At 39.7% G+C, this 24,693-nt stretch overlaps 1 protein-coding gene and 1 long non-coding RNA gene across 2 annotated transcripts; one reads left to right on the top strand and one right to left on the bottom strand.

Annotated features, from left to right (window-relative positions):
- Positions 1-6,530: 6,530 nt before the first annotated feature.
- LOC114550512 (uncharacterized) lies at positions 6,531-7,166 on the top strand. The gene is made up of 2 exons (XR_003691705.1): positions 6,531-6,608; positions 7,031-7,166. It is a non-coding gene; the product is annotated as an uncharacterized LOC114550512 (long non-coding RNA).
- A 7,934-nt stretch (positions 7,167-15,100) lies between these two features.
- Positions 15,101-21,525, bottom strand: rhoub (ras homolog family member Ub). The gene is made up of 3 exons (XM_028573158.1): positions 21,117-21,525; positions 19,080-19,138; positions 15,101-17,300 (listed from the first exon to the last, which is right to left on the bottom strand). The coding sequence occupies exons 1-3, from the start codon at positions 21,328-21,330 to the stop codon at positions 16,845-16,847; spliced, it is 729 nt and encodes a 242-aa protein (XP_028428959.1). The 5' UTR covers positions 21,331-21,525; the 3' UTR covers positions 15,101-16,844.
- Between the last annotated feature and the right edge of the window lie 3,168 nt (positions 21,526-24,693).

Genomic DNA, 24,693 nt, shown 5'->3' with positions numbered 1-24,693 from the left:
GGACAGATTTCCTGCTCTCAGCTTTGAACCTTCTCCTCGCACTCAGCCTGATTCTGCGCGCTTGCAAATCTGCTGCTCTCGGATCTCTCCTGCGCGCTTGGATTTTTCTGTGTTACAACACTTTCAAAATTCCACAACCAATAGAATGCCAGGTGTAGTGTTGACCAATGAAATGATCCCTGCCCCGTTGAGGGTGCGTTTGTTTTATGTGAGAACATCCGTTGCGGCCGGCTCCTCTGTAACCATGGGTCTGTAACCCAAGTTTATTTAACCCCGCCGTCCATCGCTTTATTATTAGTATATGTCAATAATGTGCACAGAATGGTCGACGGTCTTTCACCTGCACCCATCAGGAAACGGGAGAAAGCTTTGAAGTGGGACATATCAAGTTACGTAGCTACACAACTATGAGGGTGAATAACATAAATTAAGCACATAGCATATGGCGCTAGCCTAGCTTGATGTCTGTAAACAAATAGCTTTTCTTTAAATCAGTAGTTTAGCTAGCTAGATTGAACGACATATGACGGACAGTATGTGTGTATTTACAACTGGTATTTAATGACCCCACTTTGTAATTTGTCCTCGTTTGGTTAACCATGTTCCTGGGGATTTGGCTAATTTCAGACATGCTAACATACAGCCTAGCTTGATGTCCGTAAACAAATAGATTTTCTTCATAGTTTAGCTAGATTGAACAAGATATGACCGACAGTATGTGTATTTTTCCTCGTTTGGTTAACCTTGTTCCTGGAGATTTTGCTAATTTAATGCTAGAGCCAATAGTAAAACCTAAACTGTAATATAACTGAAAGAACACCAGAAACTGGATTGTTTGTGTTCGTTTTTGCATCACTGTTGTGTGTTGTTCATCAGAATTTAGTCTTCATTTCTTCATATAACATTAGTTTGAAAATGATGGATTCATATCAGTCTGTATAAAATGTTGTTAAATGTTAAGTACAATGTTATCACTATAATAAAAACAGATCTAGAATAATTTGCTCCTTAAATAGCAGTTTTTTTTAATGAATACAAAGCAAACTGAACAGAAAAAAACAGCATTTTCTTTTCTTTTCTTCCAGTTGAGAATGAAGGGCTCGACCAATGCTGCATCATAGCAGCAGAGTCTTATCACCAGCCCATGAAAGCTAGAAGTCACCCTGCTGCTCCAGATCTACCTACTGTATGACTGGCTACAGACTACAACCATCTGCAACATCATCAACAGCTGCAATTAAAGTCTCTTGGGGTCATATGGGACTCGGTTGTTCTCCATACTGCATCGTACACTATATTATTTTTCTGTTTTGTTATGTTAGTAGTCTACAGACAACACTAAGTATCATTACTTAATCACAGTATATATTATTCTGGTGTACACGTGACTCACTGCTATTGATTATACGTCACTTTAGCTTGCTACTACCTCATAACTTTGCCTTAATTGCACTTGTTTAGTTAATTTATTTTCTACTAGTTATATATACCTCCTATTTAATTCAATTATTCTATAACTTGTGTTGCAATACCTGAATTATCCCTCTTGTGAACACTAGGCTTATCTTATCTTTATTTTAGATCATATCATAACCCTGCTCACAAACTCACCTGTACCTGGGTCATCAGTTTGCCAATATCAATGTTCCTACTACAGTAAATCCTACAGGCAAAGTGTACTGCTTCACAGGAGTATGAACCATACGCTTTTTAGGTTTGGTGTCAAATATTGTGCAGTTGGTTATGAATTACTTATTGTTTTGACAAGGTAAATTAAAGCTGTTTAACAACCTGCAAGTGTCCACTCTGGTAAATTTAATTATACTGTTTTTAGATTTAGATTACAGAAAATGAAAAACCTATTTGCCTTGATAAGGGTTTTAGTATGAACGTGGCTTTAATAATCTTATTGCTCTGAAAAACCACAATGATTTAAGAAATATCAGTGATACTTAACATTTATTAATTGATTGTTTATGTGTGCAGACATTACAGGCACCTATTCATGTAAGCAGAGAATAAAATAGTTTGTTCTCTCTTTTATCACTTGGATTATGCAGGTGATGGTGCAGAAACGGGTGAAGTCCTTGTAGATCTCTGGCACTTTGAGGACAGACTGATCCAGCAACTCTCCACTGTTGTCTTTGTATAGTGTGCTCTTATTTAAAACAAATTCATAGACATCAACACATAAGGTATTAGGTGTACATAGCTTTCTTTAACATCATTACTATCTTACCTTACCTTCTCTTCTCTGCTTTGGATTTGTGGACATCACAGTAATTGTCTCTCTTGGGCCTTGTTGTGCACCCTGTGAATTTAAGCAAGAAAGAAATGATAAGTGTATGTAACATGATTTTACAATTAAATTATTATCAGACTTGCCAACGTACTTGGTTTGTGCCACTAATGCCTGCCCTCTGCACACAGGTGAGTACAGGGGGAACCAATGGGATTTTGCGTTTGGAGTAATGTACTGACTGGAACAACACAGTAGTGTGGTTGTACAACACTGGTCCATGCACACGGTGCAGCTCAACAGGGGTACTTTAGCCCCACCTGGAAGAAGGGAAACTGAATCAAAATACTTGGTTTTTTTCTGTTCAATTTGCTTTGTATTGATTTCATAAGGGTAAAAATAAATAACTGCTATTTGTTTTATTATAGGAGTGGAATTGTAATTGTTTCTTATATATATATCTATATATATATATATATATATATATATATATATATGAATGTTATTGTTAAAATAATGTTATAAGAATTTAGAACATCTGAAAAACATGCAACAGTGATGTAAAAACTGATACAAACAATCCAGTTTATTTTGTTTTTCAGTTATATTACAGTTTACAATTGCCTCTAACATGTCTGAAATTAGCCAAATCCCCAGGAACATGGTTAACCAAACGAGGACAAATTACAAAGTGGGGTCATTAAATACCAGTTGTAAATACACACATACTGTCCGTCATATGTCGTTCAATCTAGCTAGCTAAACTACTGATTTAAAGAAAAGCTATTTGTTTACAGACATCAAGCTAGGCTAGCGCCATATGCTATGTGCTTAATTTATGTTACTCACCCTCATAGTTGTGTAGCTACGTAACTTGATATGTCCCACTTCAAAGCTTTCTCCCGTTTCCTGATGGGTGCAGGTGAAAGACCGTCGACCATTCTGTGCACATTATTGACATATACTAATAATAAAGCGATGGACGGCGGGGTTAAATAAACTTGGGTTACAGACCCATGGTTACAGAGGAGCCGGCCGCAACGGATGTTCTCACATAAAACAAACGCACCCTCAACGGGGCAGGGATCATTTCATTGGTCAACACTACACCTGGCATTCTATTGGTTGTGGAATTTTGAAAGTGTTGTAACACAGAAAAATCCAAGCGCGCAGGAGAGATCCGAGAGCAGCAGATTTGCAAGCGCGCAGAATCAGGCTGAGTGCGAGGAGAAGGTTCAAAGCTGAGAGCAGGATATCTGTCCACAGAACAACATATCTGAGTCCGAGCACAAAGTTTGAGCACAAGCAGAGCATATCCAAGCGCGAGCATGACCATTTGAGTGTGAGAGCAAGGTTTTGAGGGAAATTATTACAAAATCTGAACGTAATATCAGTGAGAAATGCTCTCAAATTGAAAGAATGCGCTCTTGAATAAAGATAGGAATATAACTCCATAGAAATGGACATTCAATGTTTGAACTAAAGTGTCATGACTCATGACAGTCTATGAAATAGTTTTTGAAACATTTCAACCTGGACCAAAGTGGTGGATCAACTGACTGAAAGACACTATGACCAACAACATTGTCTACGTAGAGCCTTGCCGCCAGCATGGCTAAAAATACTTACTTGGTCAAAGTAAGGCAGCAATCACGGTCACAGGGTCACGGTTAAAAAAAAAAAAAACTTAACAATGCTGATTGTTCTCCCATGGTCTCCTATGTCAAATACAGAGGTTTTGTTGATCCATCGACCTGAACTCCTCCCTCTGCGGACTTTGTGGCTCCATAATAATGTCACACTGTTTCCTCCTTAACTCCTGATAGACTAGAGTCTGATTCCTTCAGCTGCTAAATGACTTTGCCCATTGAACACATTTGCTGACACAACTGATACTGTTCTTTTTTGTTGGAAGGAAGGTCTCAACATTCAATTTCTCTTTAGAATTGACAACCACAAGCTCAGTCAGTATTGAATATGTGGAACTAAACTATCAGTGTTTACTTTGGCAACAGGAACACTTTGGTCCATCGGTCCTGTTGAGCTGGTCAAGCCACTAATAAATCACAGGGGTGGGTAAATAATCAGCTTCACTCCTGACATTATTAGTGACCACTAAACCCACTGGTTTACATTTTGAATGAAATTGCGCTGGTAACATAAGTTGTGCGTGGATGTTTGGAAACCCTCAGTCAGGGTGTGTGATCAATATTTAACCAGTGAATCACACACATGTTATCTGAGGTGTCTTTGTCTTGTGTAAATCAGTCAAACTGAAGGCTATTGGATTTGCAGCCCAAACAGTGGTAAACCACAGGATGACATCAAGGCCAGGGAATCTCTCTCACACACACACACACACACACACACACACACACACACACACACACACACACACACACACACACACACACACTTTTACCCCCATCACTGGAAAGCTTTCCTCTTGTCTCAAGTGTGAGCCGTGTCATACAGAGAGCACTGCACATGAGTTACGTAAAAAAAAATTAAAATAAATAAAAATACATAAAGAGTGCAGCTTCTCACATAGTATTGACAGAAAACAAAGAAAGCGATTTTGTAACACTAACATTTTGAGACTGTTGCAAAAGATATTTTAGTCCTAGCCTGATACTGAATAAAGAAGTCCAGAAACACTTCTTCAACTACTGCTATATAGAGTCAAACTACAGTGTAGAGTTCTCCTCATGCAAGGATCAAAGCACACGGGCTGTCAACGATCAAACAGAGAATGAAGGAACGCCAACAAAAGAAACTGATAAAGAGAGTGCAAGTGATAAAGGCATCAGAAAAAAGGGGGAGCACAAGATAAAGAGATTCAAAGATAAAAAGATTCAAACATGAGAAAAAGAGAGAGAGAGACAAAGAAGACAAAATAGAAAATATTCCCATATGTTCCAGAGTAAATGAGGTCACTACACCCATGAGCCATTTCAACACAGGGAACAATGCATGTCTCTGGAGGCCAATCGGATAACATCAGCCAAGTGGGCTGCAGCTGTGAGCCAATCACAATCTCTCTTAGTGACATCAGACGTACAGTTGGATTCAAACCAGGGAATATGATCTATTCTAAAGAGCAGGAAAAACTTAAAAAGGGTGGTTCCTCTTGGAAATCCAAACCTTATTGAATTAGACCCGAAAGTCTCTACTCATGTGCTCCAGTTTCGTTCATCAACATCATCTTCTAGAGTCAGGGAAGGACTACTTTTCATGCCCCAGATACAATTTGGCACTAAACACTGAAACCAAGTACAGTGAAGGCAACTTGAGACGCTTTGCAAACAGCTGCTCTCCTTATCAAGAAGCACATAGCATCTGGTTAGTGTCTGAACACCAGAGAATAGAAATCCAAAATGTTTACAGCTGAAATCTTCAAGATGTGAAATTGTGACATAAGTCAGAAAAGTCAATTATTAACTACAATCTTCAATGGAGAGGAGAGTGTAGCAGAGCCGCAGATAAGGAACAGATATGGAGCCGCTTCTGTCATCCCATTCTATCTGAAACAAGTTAATTATCTTTTCAGCTGTTTGCTCAACCATAAACAGAGTGAAATTACACAACCTTCTCCCGTGTTTACCTTTTTAAAAAACAATATATCGTAAAGGCCACAAGTGACAAGCACACAGGTGTGAATGAAGCAATACACTGTATGTATGAACTTTTGGCAGTTGCAAGTTTGTTTCATGCTCTACTTTTATATGGAGTTAGAACAGTCTCAATAAAGATAAATGCACACACTACATTCACATATGCACACACAGGATTCAAACATGCACACACATGATTCATAAATACACACACACGATACACAAATGCGCACAAAATTCACAAATACACACACAAAATTGAAAAAGCACAGAAGATTCACAAATGCACACAAAATTCAGAAATGCACACACAATTCAGAAATGCAAACAACATTTACAAATGCACACAGGATTCAGAAATGCACAGGACAAGATTCAGAAATGTATTTCTGATGCACACACAAATACATCTTGATTTACAAACTGCTTGCGGTCTGTGAGCTGTGAAGCATTTTTTTAAACGGGGAATGATCTGCAACCAATCAGTAATCTCCCTTGTTTTAGCCAATCACAAGAACGCACCCCACGTGGGGGATTGTTTACTTATAAGCCAATTGAGAATGAGGAGGTGTCAGGGCACAGCGCCCCGCCCCTTCCGCCATTTTGAACTGCTCATGTTCATTGTTTATGTTGGTTGCGGAGGTCTTTATTCTAGAGACATCGGATTTATCGGGTGGCTACAATTAGAAGAAAGGACTTTACTTTCGACTTAATCTCCCAGTCGATGAAAGTGTGTTCTCTGCATATTCATTCGGGTAAGTTCTCTTAAAATGTGTTTATGTTGTCGGCTCTTAAAGCCACAAAGTGCACCTAGCTAACGTTGTTGCTTAGCCTGCTAGCTAACTACAGTGATAGCTAAGCATAAGTGAACACACCCATGCTAATCATAAGGCTGTTAGCTGGGTCGCTGTCTTTTGTGCCATTTGTGTTTTGTAAAGTTTAATGTCCGGTGGCATTTTCTTCTCTTTTTATAAGCCGTTACTGTATATGGGTAACGTTAGCAGTGATTTAGAAATGTGTGTTTATCAGTGGTAGCTGCAGGATGGGAGGTAAAGCTGCACCTTGTTTACTTCACTAGCAACGTTAAATGAAACCTAAAATGTATAAGTAGTTTCCCATGTGAAGAGCATTCATAACGGTAAACATTTGTCTTGTGTTTGCTGCTGTCTTTTAACAGGGACTAAGGAACAAACGGAGGCTGCACTAGCATCACCAGAAGGGAGAGATGAGGAGGAGAGGGAAAGCAAAAGATGTTGAATAGATTATTTGCTATATTAGAGATTGCCATTCAAAAAATAAATGCATCAAATTAACTGATTTGTCTGTGTCTTTAAGTTTTTGGGCATATACAGTACAGGCCAAAAGTTTGGACACACCTTCTCATTCAATGCATTTCCTTTATTTTCATGACTATTTACATTGTAGATTCTCACTGAAGGCATCAAAATTATGAATGAACACATATGGAATTATGTACTTAACAAAAAAGTGTGAAATAATGGTCTTATATTTTAGATTCCTCAAAGTAGCCACCCTTTGCTTTTTTTGATAACTCTGCAAACCCTTGGTGTTCAGTGAGCTTCATGAGGTAGTCACCTGAAATGGTTTTCACTTCACAGGTGTGCCTTGTCAGGGTTAATTAGTGGAATGTTTTCCCTTAATAAAAAAAAAGAAAAAGCAAAGGGTGGCTACTTTGAATAATCTAAAATATAAGACATGTTTTCAGTTATTTCACACTTTTTTGTTAAGTACATAATTCCATATGTGTTCATTCACAGTTTTGATGCCTTCAGTGAGAATCTACAATGTAAATAGTCATGAAAATAAATAAACGTATTGAATGAGAACGTGTGTCCAAACTTTTGGCCTGTACTGTGTGTGTGTGTGTGTGTGTGTGTGTGTGTGTGTGTGTGTGTGTGTGTGTGTGTGTGTGCGCGCGCGCACACACAGTTTTTCAATGTCTATCTTTCCGTCAAATTGTGACCTGGAGACAGGAAACTTCTAGCTGAATAATTATACTCAGATGCTACACATATACAAGTTCTTAAAAGACATTAATGAAATGTGTATCTTTTATAACATTTATTCAAACATGACCATATACTGTACACAAGTATATTTAAAATGAAGCGACGATCAGACTCAGCTGCCGATGATGGGGTTGCTTCCAGACTGCAGACAGAAGGAGAAAGCTTTAGGTTAGTCCAGTAGTTATCCAACCTGTCCTGGTAAGATTAGAATTCTGTCACAAGTATATTTAAGCATACTGTAACATTAAGGTACTTCATGTAACTGTGTAGTTTATTCATCATGGTCTTAACTGGCAACTGTTGACCATTTAACACACTTAACAACATGTTGGTTATGTTGGTTGTAGCATTGTAGCTTGTGCGTTTACAGTACTATTTAACCTTTCTTACTTGCAGTTTACTGCATATCATACTGCCTGGGGCAACCTGCATTAGCTGGTAGCATTTACCTTGTAGTTGCTGATCATATTTTGCACTGCATTTGTTTGAAAGCTAGAAGCTACTGGACAATGAGCTAATGTACATGCAGTAAACTACAAGTTAGCTAATGTAAACTGTTAGCTACTGTAAGCTTAATGTAATTTAAATTAATTAATGCAATTCTCCTTACCGGTAAGTGTTATGACAACTACAAAGTACAAACATGAACGTTTGAAAAGTTTTTAATTCATTGACATGGGATAAATAAGAGAAAATGACAGCCTATCAGTGTCGGTAACATTACCTACCTTCGCAGTTGCGGCCAAAGTTGCCGACAGAATATTCTCCTTCTGCAAGCAGACTGACGCTGATTCACTTTCTCCATCTCAACAAAACAAATTAAACAGCTCAGTTCACAGTTCCACATCCATTTCTTCAAGTGTTTTGAAATGCAACATTCACACTGTTGCCCCCTATACAGTCTATAGTTGCCCCTGGTTATCGATAGAGTAGGTATGCCAAAATGGTGGACGGGCTCAGGCCATAGGCTCGGATAGGCTCAGGCGCATTGACCATATGCTCAGGCATAGGCACCTCCCAAATCGTGACGTATGTCTCGTGGGGTGCATTCTTGTGATTGGCTAAAACCAGGGAGATATCTGATTGGTTGCAGATCATTCCGCGTTTAAAAAAATGCATTTGTGAGTTGAGCCACATCAGGGGAGTCTCAAAATTCACACACAAATGCTTCACAGCTCACAGACCGCAAGCAGTTTGTAAATCAAGATATATTTGTGTGTGCATCAGAAATACATTTCTGAATCTTGTCCTGTGCATTTCTGAATCTTGTGTGCATTTGTAAATTTTGTTTGCATTTCTGAATTGTGTGTGCATTTATGAATTTTGTATGCATTTGTGAATCTTCTGTGTATGAATCCTGTGTGTGCATATGTGAATGTTGTGTGTGCATTTATCTTTATTGAGACTGTTCTAGCTCCATACTTTCACAACTGGATAAATCACTATGATCACAGAAAATCAAAATGTATCCGAGTAAAAACACAAATCCATGCAATTTTTTTGAATGCAAACTGTACTAAAACATTAGCCAGTCAAATCTTAAGTTGTAAGAAAGAAAGGGACTGAAGCTTACTTCTGTAATAGTTTCTTTAGTTATTTTTAAAGTTATTACAATTCCTCCCGAGGGGGATATGAATGTCTGGAACCAAATTTCACAGCAATATATCCAATAGTTTTTTAGATATATCAGCGTGAGTTTTTCCATGCCGCTAGCATATCTAAAAATAAAAATAAGAAATAAAAAGCATACAAATGGACCAAAATACAAGCAAGGCTGTAAGAGCAGTTGGAATGAAATAAGGACAAAGAATTGTGTCAGGTTGGCAAATGGCTAAACTGCTTTACAAAGAACTTGCTTGAGCAGCAAGGTATTGTAGTCTATTGTCACTTTTATATGAATGAACTTGGAGGCTCCAATTGAAGCACCTTTACATACACACACCGTTTATGTGCAAGTGCAAAGCTACAAAAATGTGCAAGTCCAAACAGTTTGCCTGAAGAAAAGACACATGTTCAACAGACCACAGGACAGATGTTCTGGATGCAGAGATGGGCCTCTTTATAGCAAAACACTGAGCTGTTCAAAGAGGCCCTGCTGACCCAGGGACAGAGCGACTCAATTAGCTTCCCATAATGAGACCACACTGTGGGGGGTGTTTATATAAGCTTATTAAAACATAATCCTTCCAGCAACGCCATACTGTAACATGCCAGACAGGCCACTCCTGCAACCACACTGTTAGCTAACAGCATGTTGTATTTTACTCTTCAGAAGAAATGTAAAGAGAGCTCAGACAAAGTAGCTATTTGAATTCATAAAACTTCTCAAATCAATCTCCTTTTATTTGGGATAAAACCAAACTTAATTTCTCTCTCCAGCAATCTCTGTTCACTTAACTGATCTTTTTCTATATTGACTTTATAATCATAACTGTTTGACCTCCATTTGTTGTGCCTTTTAATGTGCATTAGTTCACTGGTACATATGTATTGTATTTCCTACAACTGGTGTAGTACAATGCAGGTGGTTAGGACAGTGCAGTACTACAGTAAATACCAGTCTCAGTCTGACATACTGCTGTCACACAGGACCACCAACGACCAATATTTAGGGAAAAACACACTATGTCTTAAATGAGTGAAGAGATTCTCTTATTTGTTTGTATTTTGACATGGACTTGTGGCCACTGTCTTCTATACAGCAGAAACTTGTTTTACATCACATACTCTCTACAATATTGATTCAAGCTGCTTTAAATCCAAACATGAACATTGTACCACCACTGAAGCTTTCCACATGTCACGATGTAGTGAATACAGGGAACAGGGATAGGACCCAAATGCACATGAAGCAGGAGAACAGGATCAGTTCAGTAATTTATGACTGTATATGTATATAGGCTTACTGGCATGTACAGCAGGCAGGTTCAGGTACTGGGTCCGAGTTAGGTTCAGATTCCGGTTGCTGGACAGAAAAGGCATGAAGGAACATGGCAACTTTGATGGTATGGCAACTGAGAGGCTGATGAGGGAATACGATGCAGGTGAGCAGGAGGGTCAGGCAACAACAGAGCAGATGAGGGAAGTGGGAACAGGTGTTTAGATGTTATGTAACTTAAAATTAGCAACATGAGACCATTTTGCCTCATTTTAGGTGGCAGGAGTGACAATTAGTCCTTCTCAACATTTGTTGTGTTCTGGTTTCAGAATGATAAAGAGAGTTGGAGAACAATTAGATACGAAATAGGATGTAGGCTCTACGGGATGATTTTTTCCTTGGAAATACAGATTTATAGACATTCTATTATCAATTGGCTTGGAAAATAGTGCATGCCCCTGTAGCCCCTTAAGTTTGGACTGAGCTCCAAGATATGGGGAAAGAAGGGAAAGCCTGAGTGCATTGTGTGGATGGATGGCAGAGAAATGGCAATGAAGGGGCCTTGGGAATATGGCTGGAGACCACATAGGATTCCCCATCCACCCCACTGGATAGGTTATTGTCTGGCTCTTTTTCCATGTGATTCAAAATCTACACAGTGAGCAGAAAAATTTGTCTGAATGAACTTTTGACTTTGAAACCCTGGTGAACTGGCACTTCCCCGCCTACAACAGCAGCCTCTAGTTAACTGATTCAGAATAACGTTGGCATTGTTGTTGCTCTAGCTAACAGGAGCTAATTGGTTAACCTTGCTAGCAGTTGCTGAGCTTGCTAGCTTAAGAGAGGCAGGGGGTGAGAGGGCGGTGACCACACTATTGTCATGAAAAGCCACATTATGAATAGATTGTGCATTATAAAAAAAATGCCATGATGAAATAAAAAAAGAGATGAAAATGGGCATTTTGAGATAAAGTGTAATAACAATTAAATCCAATAAAATTGAATTATGAAATTTACAAAAAAACATTTATTTATATATATTACAGAATGAATTAGTATGATTATTTTATAATGTCTTCTTTTATTCATTTAATATTGAACATTTTGGGGTTCCATCCATTTCAAGCACATTGAAGACCATCCTCACTTCTCAGTAAACCTGTGTATCATAATCACACAGCACTCAAAACTTATAGTCCCATGAACTTATAAGACCATGAGAACAGGTCACTGAAGTAACTTGTTACAGGAGAGAGACTAAAGTCTTAAATATACTTTGAAAGCAGATTTCTGTCAAGAGTAATGAACTGTACTCAATCGTTGGTTGAGTCTACATGTGGGTGTCTTTTAATCAGGGCCTCAGACATATTGCATCGCATTACAAGAGCTTGGGCAACAGTTAATCCTTACGACAATGTACAAAGTAGGCCACAGTCTACTGGTTGGATCCCTTCCCACCCCACAGACCTGATCAAAATGGTTAATGTCCCTCACAAATCCCGCCCCATGAGCTGAGCTCCAGTCATTATGCTGGCAATTATCTGAGGGGTGCCCAAGAAATCCTTCACCAACTTTAAGACATCAAAACTGATTGCAGAGCTGTCCTTTCATGTGGAGTCAGAGTTCACTTGTTACCTAAATGATTCTCAGAAGTTATGTAAGGAATTGGGTTTACAGGAATGAAAGGTTCAATGACCACCTGAGTTGTTAAAGCTGAAGGAGGCTCCAGCCGACTGGGGTACCCATTTCACACCATTATTTCACCCAGCATTCATTTAAAAGGAGATGTATACTGTTTCCATCCAGGGCTGTGGCATCCAACCACATGCTGGTTATATGTTATGTTTTTTAGACTATTATCTTAAAGGAATAGTTCAACTTTAAAAAATGTGCACTTGCTTATTTGCTTTCTTGCCAAGGTAGATTAGATGAAGGACACCACTCTCATATCTGTTCATTCAATATGAAGCTGAGCCAGCAGCCTGTTAGTTTAGCTTAGCATAAAACTTGGAAACAGGGCGAAACAGCTACCCTGGCTCTCTTCAGCCCTCTCTGAAGGTAACAAAATCCGCCTACCAGCCCCTCTAAGGCTCACTGAGTAATATGTTATATACAAGTAATATGTCTTGTTTGTTTAATCAATACAAAAATGAAACTTTAAAATTGACTATTTATGGTTTTACAGGGAGGCTGCTGGTTCTAGCTTCACGTTGAATTGGACAGATATGAAAGTGGTATCGATCTTTTCATCTAATTCTCAGCAATACAGCGACTGAGTGTAGTTTCTAAAATGTTCAACTAACCTGTTCCTTTAGGATTTAACTTGATTAAGGCGAAAACCTTAATATTATAGTATGTACAAAATACTGGTTAGTGTAGAAAATGCTTTAAAAATTTTTTAGACAATATTGGACAGGCACAGAAAATACATTTAAAGTTTTTTCTATACTCAGAAAAAAAAGTTTGGTTGTATAGCTATTCAAAAATTTTCTAAGGTGGCTGTGGTTGTACTAGAGGAATTCAGACTCATTACCTCAGTACTACAGATACTCTAGCTAAGAGAGAAACAGAGCAGCTCTATTGGACTGAACACACAGTGGAAGCCATTAGATTGAGCCACAAATGTTTGCCTACGTGAACCTGTGACCTGCTCTAATGGATACAGTTAGATTACCACTGAATGGTAATATTTTGTTTGGTGATGTTGGCACATTGACGTGTTTTACATTTACATATGGTTACACAAATTCCCCCACATATGTTTGCTTAAACTGACCTCTCCTGTTTTATGAAGTAGAGTATTTATTCACTTTTCTACCTCAGGGACAGGTTGGGTATTTGGATTAAGCAGAGCCGTCTAAGTTAGGCAGACACTTGCACATGAATACACAGTCTAACAATTTCACCGTGAAATTTAAGAGATGTCTAGACCTAACCCCTGCTGTTTCCTGTCTGTTAGTTTTGTGATTGACAGCTCAATATTCCCTCCACAGACAATAACTAGTACTTTGAGCAGACAGGTAGATATTACAGTCAAACACACAAGCCACACTGCTAAATCACAGGACGTTTCACAAGATGGCTGCTTTGCTAGGAGACAACAACGAGGTTTCCTGCTAAAATATTGGTGGAAAGTGGAGCCACCCTGACTATCATAATTAGACCACTTGGCACCACTTCTACCCCAGTTTCACCACTCTGAGGCTGGACAACATACTCATCTGCAGTCTGCCAGACGACAAACTCTCTTTTAGCTGCCTACCCTATCATTAGCGCTTCTAAACAAGTACAAGATACCTAGCTAACTGTCATTCTCTGTCTATTATTGTCTACTGTGGTGCAGACATGTAGCTATGAATATGAGAAAAGTCCTATTTCAGGCAATTATAATCATCTGATCATGCATAGTTAGAAGTCTTGGTGCCGACAAACTCTCTGCAGCTAAATCTTTGAAGTCACATTTAACTCTTTCCTAACTTTGTGAAAATGTAGCTTTTAATTAATTCAGGAGACTGTCTGTGGCTGACATTGTTTACTTATTCACTACTCACTACTATATAGTAAATTATGTTGTATGTCAGGGACTATGTAGTGAATCACATTGCAAAATTAAAGAACTCCTCAGGTCATTACACATCTAGCAGTTGTCTACTGGATACTAAACTTGTTATTCTGTCTTAGTAATGCATGTTTAGCTCATGGTTAATAGTGGTCATCAATTGTACACCAAATTTTATTCTGCATTATAGAATGAGTCAACAATATAGGGTATATAATAATAGAGATTCAGACAACAATATTGAGCCCGCTATATAGTGGACTATATAGTGAATATTTTATCTTTAAAAAGGACCAGAAAATTATGCGTTGACCATCCTTAACATTTTTCTAGTTGTGTTAGATTTAATATCCTCCTTTATATTCATATTGTCAAATAAATTAAACTAAATATTGAATGAATTTGGACGTCACCCTCAAACTAGTAGTGCATTTCTAATTCACAATGTGTTTTTGTTCCACTTAAGACTTGTAAAAGTATGTAAGGCTGAATGTAATGTACACTTTTGGCAATAGCCAACTGACCTACATTTTGGTTGGAAACATCTGTATTTAGACCAGGTCCCTCTTTCTTTTTGGTAATTTTCTCTATAGATAAATTTCCTTTTGAAGCACATACAAAACACATGAGATCTGTCTTAACACCTATTCATACTCTAATAACCTTTGACTTCAGAAAGCAAGCGTGTACCAAACACTCCTCCACTCTTATCATCACATAATTGTCTCTTCAGTGTGACAGCTGAGATAACATATCTCCAATGGAAGAGTCAACGGTATAAACAGGTTAAATATTTCACATTTTATTTTATTCTGCTCATACAGCTCAACAAACTGCTCTCATGTCAAAAATCAGACAGCAACAGAAACATTCATTCTGTTAAGTACCATTGGACATCACAGCCAATGACTGAGTCACTTATATACTGCATGTACACACAGATGTATCCTGATGACATTACAAACATCATAAATGATTATTATGTAACATACATAATGGCATACAATATTTCATACATCTGCTCTGTATTGCTGCTGATCAGTTAATTGGCCCAAAAGGAACAGATAAATATACAGAGCTGAATGACAGGCTTCTGAAAAATAAGAAGCAAAACGTAGAATCAGTCTCTTTGGTGATTTCACCTCATTTACTGTATCATTTCAAAAGAGGAGAGAGAGCTCCAATATACTGACCCAGAAAGACAGATGATTATCTGTTTAAGGCCCTGAATACAATGACAAAGAAAGACCTTGTGATCATCCAAACCGGTGGTAGTGCAGGAAACATGCAGCTCAGCTACTTCTGTTTCAGTGACACTGAGTAAAACTGCATCTCAAGCACTACAGATGCATTTACCTGCTCTATATCTAATGCACACCAATGCTCCAAAGGCCATTGCATGGCGAGACTTCAGTGATGTGCAATGTACAGTGGCACCACCCAACTTATTGCTGCAACCTTGTAACAGTAAAGTTCTGAAAACTAACTTTTCACTTGAGGTGAAGCTGAACGGCAGGCATGTGTTATCCAGTACAGGTTGGATAATCAACATTAACAGGCATTCGGATTGCTTTATGTTTGGTGGCATCAATCTACTGTAGTAGGTGTATATTGGTAAGGAGCTATGAGAACTCTAACTATGTGGTCAACTAACAGTGTGACAGCTGTAGCAACTCTTTAAAACGTGGCACAGACACAAGCTGGTGGAGAGAAATCCCTACACAACTTGCAGTTTAAACAGAACTGGACGGCTGGACAACAACACTCCCCAAGAACTCATAGATTTAAAAAGAATGTATACTTATATGTACATTTGATGGTAATCCAAAAGAAAATTAGTTGAAATAAATGTGAGCAGTTACACATCTGACTCTTAACAAGATGTCACTGGAGTTGCTTTTGATTTAGGAAACAAGGTGCAGGACTGGCTCTCAACAGTAGAATTATTGCATCTTTGATTGGGTATTGAAGCTAGTTTATATTACCTTCATGTTTTGATTTCAGTTAAATAAATCTATCAGTGTGTTGGGGGCTGAATTACAGTGTAGAACACAGAAAATAATATACTTTGTTAAAGAAGGGCATCAAATCAGACACATAAGAGGAGTATACTTTTAGTACAGAACATCAACGTCTGAACACCTCAGCTCACGTTTGCTTTGGACACGTCCAGTATGATATGCAGTCCATGTACCATAAAACTTTATTAGCTCCATTAGTTTTGGTTCATTGCTGGTAACAGTCATATTTAACAGTTCAGACTGGCTCTGAGGAGCAGACAATGGTCTTTTAGGCATCAACAAAGGGATGTTTTCTGCAACAACTCTACCGCTCAGGCAGGCACACTCCGCCTCTGTTGAGCTATTGCTCCACTGAATTAAAGTCATTTTGGCTACTAAACCTGGGGTCATCCAGGTGAATGTAAAAAAACAACAACAAGTCCTTACATCCAAATCAGGCCCCACCAACAAGTCAGCAGTTCCAGTTTTATCATCAGTCACAGGGAAAATTGTTTCCTCCCTCCCTACTGGACACACACGTACTTCTTCCACCAGGACTTGGAGAGCATCTTCATCTTATCGGCTGTGCTGCGGACCTTCCTCTCCCGCCTCACTCTCCTGTCAGACTGCCTCAGCCCAACAGCAATGGCCGCATCAAACACCTCCTTTAGATTCTTTTGTGTCAGCGCCGAGCACTCAACGTACGTCACTGCCCCAATTTTTTCCGACAGCGCCCTGGCGTCTTCCTCCAGCACCGGCCTCTCCCTCCGCCTCGCCAGCTCAATCAGCACTTTGACGTCCTGCCGCAGGTCGCACTGTGTGCCCACGAGGAGGATGGGCGTGAGGGGGCAGCGGCGGCGGATTTCGGGAACCCACTTCTCCCAGACGTTTTGGAAGGAGGCTGGGCTGACCACGCTGAAGCAGAGCAGCAAGGCGTCAGTCCGGCTGTAGCAGAAGTGGCGGAGTTTGTCAAACTCATCCTAATGGAGACAGAAACAGATAGTTGGCAATGTGGGGAAGTCCATAATTTATAAATATCAGGCAAATTAATCTTACATTTTATTGCATTTAGCTCTGAATCTTTACTCCGTGATCACTTGTTTCCCTTCACTTCTCACCCGGACTGACTACACACTAATGCACTTTTAGTAATCGCTTCACTGGTCAACACACTCGACTTCTACAACATCACAGGAAAGGGAATTGTGCCAATAACCATTCAATAAAAAAAAAAAAACTAAATAGTGTTTATATTGTGCTAATACAAAGTATACATAAGCCCTGCCCACTCATTTATATCATCTACAGTAAATCTCTTAAATTAACACTTTGGAGTCACACAGCTTTGACTAACAAGGGCCTCCCGCACCCTTTTGTACACAGATTAAGGTTGGCAGAAACTTGACACAAACCTCACCTTCTTTCCCTTTACCCTCTCCTTTCCAGCACAAATCTCCTAATCCCTCCTTGCCTAAACAATGCTCTGTGCTCCGGCTCCTTGTGATTTTAAAACACAGCCGAATCTGCACAAACAATCAGTAAATTTAAACAGTTAACATGCAAAGCTCAATTACTGCAGTGGACACTTATCAACTTTAGAGATTCCCACACAAGCTTTGCAGTCTGGTGACGTAGGTCCATCTGCAGAACGTAGAGACATCAACATCTCTGAGTAAGGAGCAACTTTGTTTATAAGTTTTGGCAGCAGTTGTAATGCTTTTTCTCTAGACGTTTCTGTCTTTCTGTCTGGGCTCTCTCTCTCTCTCTCTCTCTCTCTCTCTCTCTCTTTCCGTCTCTCTGGCACAAGCTCCCCTCTTATGAAATTGCACAAGTGGGCCTATAATAAGTATTTGCCGACTTTTATCTGCACGTATTTGCCCAAGCTTGTCTGCATGTGTGTGCACAGTTTTAACACTGTGTGCAGCTTGCAACATGCTGTGAGGTTTTACATGTACTGGATGGGCTTGTTCAACGTCAATGTCTTTGATTGTGTGTAGAACTGGCAGTGGCCTCGCAACGTTTGTGAATGTCAAATATGCTGCTCCCAGGGCAGGGTTCTTTTGAGTTGGATTATGAAACAACCACCCATGCTGCAGGGAAATAAAACACTCTTTCACAATCCGTTCTTTATAAGACTTCTGTGAAGTACCAACATAATAATGAGTCAATAACTTTTGCCTGGCAAGCTCCCTGTACCACCACGTACTTTTTATCATCACCTCCTATCTAAACCTGCAGGCTTTCCACTTTCTTTCAGCACCCTGTCACTTCACCACAATGAGATGTTCCTATTTTATAGAGTAATGATGAAGACTGACAGGAGAGCCCAGGGACTTTATATATTTCTATACTATCAGTACAACTAATGAAACTATTGGATTTGTCACGCCAATTAGTCCATTATTTGATGATGTTGTGAACCTTATTGTGCCGCTAGATGAAAAGTCAGGGGGATCACCAAAGTCATTAGGCTTCCTCCTCTGGGGGTCATGTATGTCTGTTCAAAATTTCACGGAATCCATTGTCGTTGAGATATTTCAGTCTGAACCAATGTGGTGGACCGACCGACCAATTTACATTACCATCCGCAGAGCCACGCCACTAGCATGGCTAAAATGTGACATTTATGTGTAGCAAAGGTTGAAAGGCATGTACATGGATATATAATAAGACCAGGGCATACACTGAGATCCAGAGGGTGCCAAACATATGCAATACGTCTTTGTGTAAGAAAAAATAAATAAATAAAATAAACTCACCTGTCCTGCAGTGTCACACAACTGTAGTCTAACCGGGTTTCCATCCACCTGAACCACAGCTGTGGACACAGAAACAGAGAGACAGAGATAATAAGTCACAGCTGTGTAAACTATAAAGCCCCCATCACACACACACACACACACACACACACACACACACACACACACACACACACACACACACACACACACACACACACACACACACACACACACACACACACACACACACACACACACACACACACACACACACACACACACACACACACACACACACACACACACACACACACCAGATTATTCTGGTATAAACAAAAGCCTGCCAGTTGAAAACACAAAGACCCCCTGCTCCGCTCTTCCCGCTCACAGACGGCCTGCTCTGTCTCGCCCACCCACGCTGGCAGTTACTGTTGAAACCATAACACTTTACTGTCGCTTGGACCACTCTTTGAGCTTTGTTCTCTGTTGTCTTTTCAAAGAGGCCATTCCAAGGTTGTGAAACAGGGGGTTTGTTCAGTGACTGTCTTCCAATAGGCCTCATTTCCAGATTGGAAGAGAGGATGAGTCATTTTACAGTTTCATTCTAGGGCCATTTATTCTTTTCAGAAGAGTGCGCAAAGTGCAGAGCAGCAGGCACATGGAAACATTTACAACACGCCTGGAGCGCGTGGTCGGTCATACCACCTGATCAAAGAGTTTGCTGGAACTATTCATCTAGTAGGACAGGCATCATAGCATTAGAAAAACAAGGGGAAAGAGCGGGAGGAGAGAAAGAAAGAAAACTGAGAGGGAGCTGCCATTGTGTAATCATTTCCTAATTCCTGACATATGATACTCCTTTGATTTTCTGGACCAAAACACCCACTTATTGTCCCCTCTCCTAGCCTCCCGCTCCGCTGTGTCTCTGCCACCTGTGGCATTGCGTAAGTGCTCAGAAGTCAGCTTTCAAGAGGATGCTCCGATTCCAGGGCACCGAGAAATGACATCACCATTAAGGGCCCCAACTGCACAATCACTCTCTGTCAGGCCAAGGCGAAAGACAATATCTGCCTCTGAGCCACTGCAACAGATGTGCCCATTCCAGTATAGAGGAGAGGGCTCGCGGGTCAAGGCTGACAACAATAGGCAGAGTTGTGTAATCCAAAACCCCTGAACCTGTTCTGTATGGGAGGGTTGAGCCAGCACTCTATGAGGGCGGTGTGTGTTCTCAGCGAGTGTTTTATGGGATGTGTGTTGGCCAAGTTGTGAGTCTTACTGCTCATCGGTGTAATGTCAGAAAATTAACAAAGATTAATGGCAAAACTGTTTAAGTTTACAGGACACAATGTCCAGTATTAATTCCTTATTTCTAAATAAGCACAACAAACCTGTTTGTGTGCAATTTTTTAATTTATCAATACAACCATATTCTTGCACTCTTGAAGTGTCTGAAGAAGGGCTAGGAGGGACTGTCTGAAGATGTGATCATGAAAGTGATCAACAGGTCACAGGTGTATTATTTCATGCCGACACTGATCAGTTTAAAACAAGTTTCCCCTTGTAAGGATGTTGTTCTCTCCTCTTGTTTTTGCAGTAAACAATGCTTGCTGGGACAAGTGAGACAGCTTGGAAAGTGGAACCGTGCCAAATGGAAACCTGGCTACATCAGGGAGGATAACTCATGTGCATTAACACCGATAGAAGGCAGATAATAGTAAAGACATATATCATAACATCATGGTCATGGAGTAACATGGCAGAGTGGCCGGGTGCTCTCAAAGCTAAAGAGTTGAGTGAAAATGAGTGAGATGGTCAGGCAGGTGGAAACGAACTGACTAACTCCAAAATGTCATTAACGTTTCATTCAATAAAATGTGACCCCATGCTCCAATCTCAATTCACTAATTAGTTTTAGTATTTATATTACAATCATATTTTTTCTTTCCAAGTCTAGCAGGGTCTTTGTTAACCTCTAATCCAGGAAAATGAGCGGTGGTATTCCTTATTTCCCAAGCAGATTGTAAAGAATCTGAAAAGGCAATAACTGGATTTTACCTGAGAAGTCATCAAATGCAGTAGGGACGTATTTGGTTGGATAGCCATTAGTTGTGTAGCTGACCACCAGACTAGTTTTGCCCACCGCTCCGTCACCGAGCAGGACGCACTTCAGCAGCCGCTCCTGCGCCTGTCCTGGCCGGGTTGGTACGGGATTGTGCGGGGGTACCGGAGGGGCCATCCGTCCGTAATCCATGTTGACTGGAGGTGTCATTCAATCAACCAGCACTTCACCGCGCTCTCCTCGACGGGTCAGATAAAGGACCCACCATGAGAACAGGATTCCTTCTCTACTACGAGTTTGCCAATTGCTTATAATCACAAACTGGATTCGTGAAAACCTCTCCTGCTGTCCTGCGCGCTGCCAAATCTACCGTGGCAGATCAGCATCAGGACTACAGCCTGGAACTCTGAGGGCGGGTCTAAGGAGTTATATCTTCAGATTGATTTGACTAATCCCACCCACTTCACCTCCCAACAGCGCGGGGCTGAACAGACAGGTTGAGGGTGAGAAGTCTGTGGGCCTATAAAAGAAAAAGTTTATTATTTAAAAAAAGAATTATAATAATAATAAGAGCATATAAAATACTCATACTGGGCTCTTTGGGGAAATTGGAATATAAAACTAATCAATTTGTTTTACTTATTATACTTTCATTTTTTTATATCAATTAATCTATACTTCACAGCACAACCAGCTATGTCATTTTTTTTAGGCCAACTGAAGTTGCCATGAGCTCATTGAGTTTAAACCTGTGTGGGCAAGTCCATACTTGTCCTCACCAGTGAGAAGAGGACAACCTTGATGTCCATTTCGAACATGATACATCAAGTGCTGAAATTTCAAACCTACTCAGACCACCTGACCTACTTCAATTTGTAGCCAGTGGCCACAAACAACTGGAGAATGCACACGACCAAAATATAGCTCATCGAAGGGATATTTGTATAAGAAATACACAAATTCAAAAGGTAACTCTCAATCTGATTGAGTAGTTTTCCAAACTGTCCAGTGACTGAAGTGATCCAGTTTCCTAGTTCCAAGCGGTCAGACACACTGGACACTTGGAAAAATTGAACAAAAGTAATGTCTTGACTTGTGTCGCCCCCTTGTGGTTGGGTGCAAGAGCAAACAGAAACTGACATGAAATACATAGGCTACTGACTCACAAGGGCAAGTGGAGCATAGTTTCACAAATTCCACACGTAAATGCATGCAACATCTTAACTTTACATCAGATATAAAATATAAAAATAATTAAGTAACACTGGACCAGAAACAAACGGGGCACCAAGTTCCGGAAACATCAATAAGTATCTGAATGCTGACTGTGTGCTGGGTACAGAGCACTGCCATGTCAGCAGTAGTTAGTGGTGTAGTTACACCAGAATAGGTGACTGTAAGCCGGGTACAGAGCAACCCGAGCTGCCGGTCATTTCGGCGGAGATTCCGGTTAAATTTAGGCAAGAAAAAGTGAGCGTTATGCTGCGTCAAAATTTAAGTTTAGCCACCAAAACGACTAGTTAAGTTTAGGAAAAGATCGTTGTTTGTAGGCCTATTAAAACACTCCCAAGGAACATGCATGAGTGAAAGTTTTCCCCGGGAAGTTAACTCCGCTTCCTGGCTTGTGAGTGTATGTTAACGCCCATCCATCCATCCTCCCTATGCAGCCAACCGCATTCTTATAGTACAATTTGTATAAATGGGAGGCCTGTGTTCAACATCAACCTGATAATGTAAACCTCCCTTTACCTTTAATATTTCCACTGGTTAGATAATTATGAGGTTATTTGTGTTCTTCTTCTGTCCAGTCTCTAACATATTAAACATCTATCTATCTATCTATCTATCTGTGTACTGTATCTACAGTATCTGAAAAAGTCATACTATACACTTGGTTTTATCTTTTTCAGAGTGTTTATTTTTATTTTAGTTTTTTTTAAAGAATACAAAATAATCATTGTACTACTATAATGCATATGGCTGATTCTGATTTGATTTATTTTTCATCTACACTGCAAATATAAAAAAAACACAAGCATCTGGTAGTCTAGACTTTGTGAGACAGTTCTACAAAAAACGATTAGTGAGTTTGACTAAATTACCATTTTTGTTTAATAGTTTGACAAAACAGATTTCAGTGAACGTTCCTTTTTGTATATGCCAAGATGTGTGGGTAGAAAATTAAATGAGTGCCTTTAATTTCACTGTGATCTTCATTCTCTTTGCTGAAGAAATCCAAGACAGAAATACTTCATTTGTAATAATACAGAAAACTGCTACAGGAGGCCAGTGTGTGTGTGTGCGACTACTGTAGGTCCAATACTAAGCAGCACATGATGTCTAAGGCTAATGGGCCATCATATTTGGGATTTTTGGATCATGTCTGTTAACATAACACACGTTCACATTGTATATTATGCAATAATAAGGCATAAAAACAGACATTGTGGTTAGAGCAAAAGCGAGCTGCTAAAGGGTAAATGTGGAGCCACAGGAGTATCCTGAATTATTTTTTTATTATTCCTAAAATGGATCCACTTACAGTTAAGATAACTTGTCATTGTGCACATCACACAAGTATCATACATGTCCAAAACACCATTCTCAGGAAGGCAACGGTCAGTTGATGAGAAGTGGTTTGTTTTGGGAGAAGTTGCTGTAAGCTGTTGTCAGCAGTTGTAAGCGATGTGAAATCAGATTAGCACTATAACCTGCAGTTAGAAAGGCACCTGCTGTACTTCACTCCCACATTCCTTCACAAGGCTGGATAAAATCATGTTAAAAGCTCAGAGAGGATATCTGAAATCTTAGAGCTTTTTGTATTATCGGTCTATCCGATCCTAAAATCAACGCAGACACTTCTGATGCTCCTTGTATAGGGAAATTCCTGTCAAGGGATTCCCTTCCTTTATGATACATCCTAATTATTGAACTTGTAGCAGAATAATCTATCTCTATCTCTTTAAATATTATGTTACAACTTCCCAGTAGTGTAAGCAATGAATGAAGGAAGTAACGAGAAAATACGACCAGGATAAAAAAAAAAAAAAAAAACTGAAATGAATGAGCGTGTGAAAGAAAGCGAATGCCTGTGCGGGTGAGAAGAAACAGAACATTTTGGAAAATAAAGAAGAGATGTGACTTTAATCGCTTTTAGGTAACATTTTCATTTTAGAAAGCTGGATGCCATGGGATTTCGCACACACACACACACACACACACACACACACACACACACACACACACACACACACACACACACACACACACACACACACACACACACACACACTAGAGAGAAACAGTCAGGATAATGAATATGCATTCAGAAAAAGTACATGTGACGACACATGCATCTTTAATTGCCAGTTTTATGCTGCCATGAATGATGATGACCCCTGTTTATCATCTTAACAACTGACTTTCTCAGGTAAGTAGCTGTCGGTGTGGGAACTTCCCATTTCTGGTCTTATACCTGATTTGAACTACAACTCTCAACCATCTAAGACACTTTTTGAGTCAGATATTACATATTAAAAACAGTGAATATTTCCAAGGATGGTCACATACGAC

This window comes from Perca flavescens, chromosome 3 (genome assembly GCF_004354835.1).
Source record: "Perca flavescens isolate YP-PL-M2 chromosome 3, PFLA_1.0, whole genome shotgun sequence".
In the NCBI taxonomy this organism is placed as follows: domain Eukaryota; kingdom Metazoa; phylum Chordata; class Actinopteri; order Perciformes; family Percidae; genus Perca; species Perca flavescens.
The sequence above is the reverse complement of the archived record's forward strand: the minus strand, read 5'-3'. Positions and strand labels throughout refer to the sequence as shown.

Excerpts from the sequence above, each read along its gene's own strand:
- rhoub (XM_028573158.1), bottom strand. The coding sequence starts at position 21,330 with ATGACACCTCCAGTCAACATGGATTACGGACGGATGGCCCCTCCGGTA. Across the intron at positions 19,139-21,116 it reads TGCATTTGATGACTTCTCAG|CTGTGGTTCAGGTGGATGGA; the intron begins GTAAAATCCAGT and ends CTGTGTCCACAG. Across the intron at positions 17,301-19,079 it reads TGTGTGACACTGCAGGACAG|GATGAGTTTGACAAACTCCG; the intron begins GTGAGTTTATTT and ends TGTCTCCATTAG.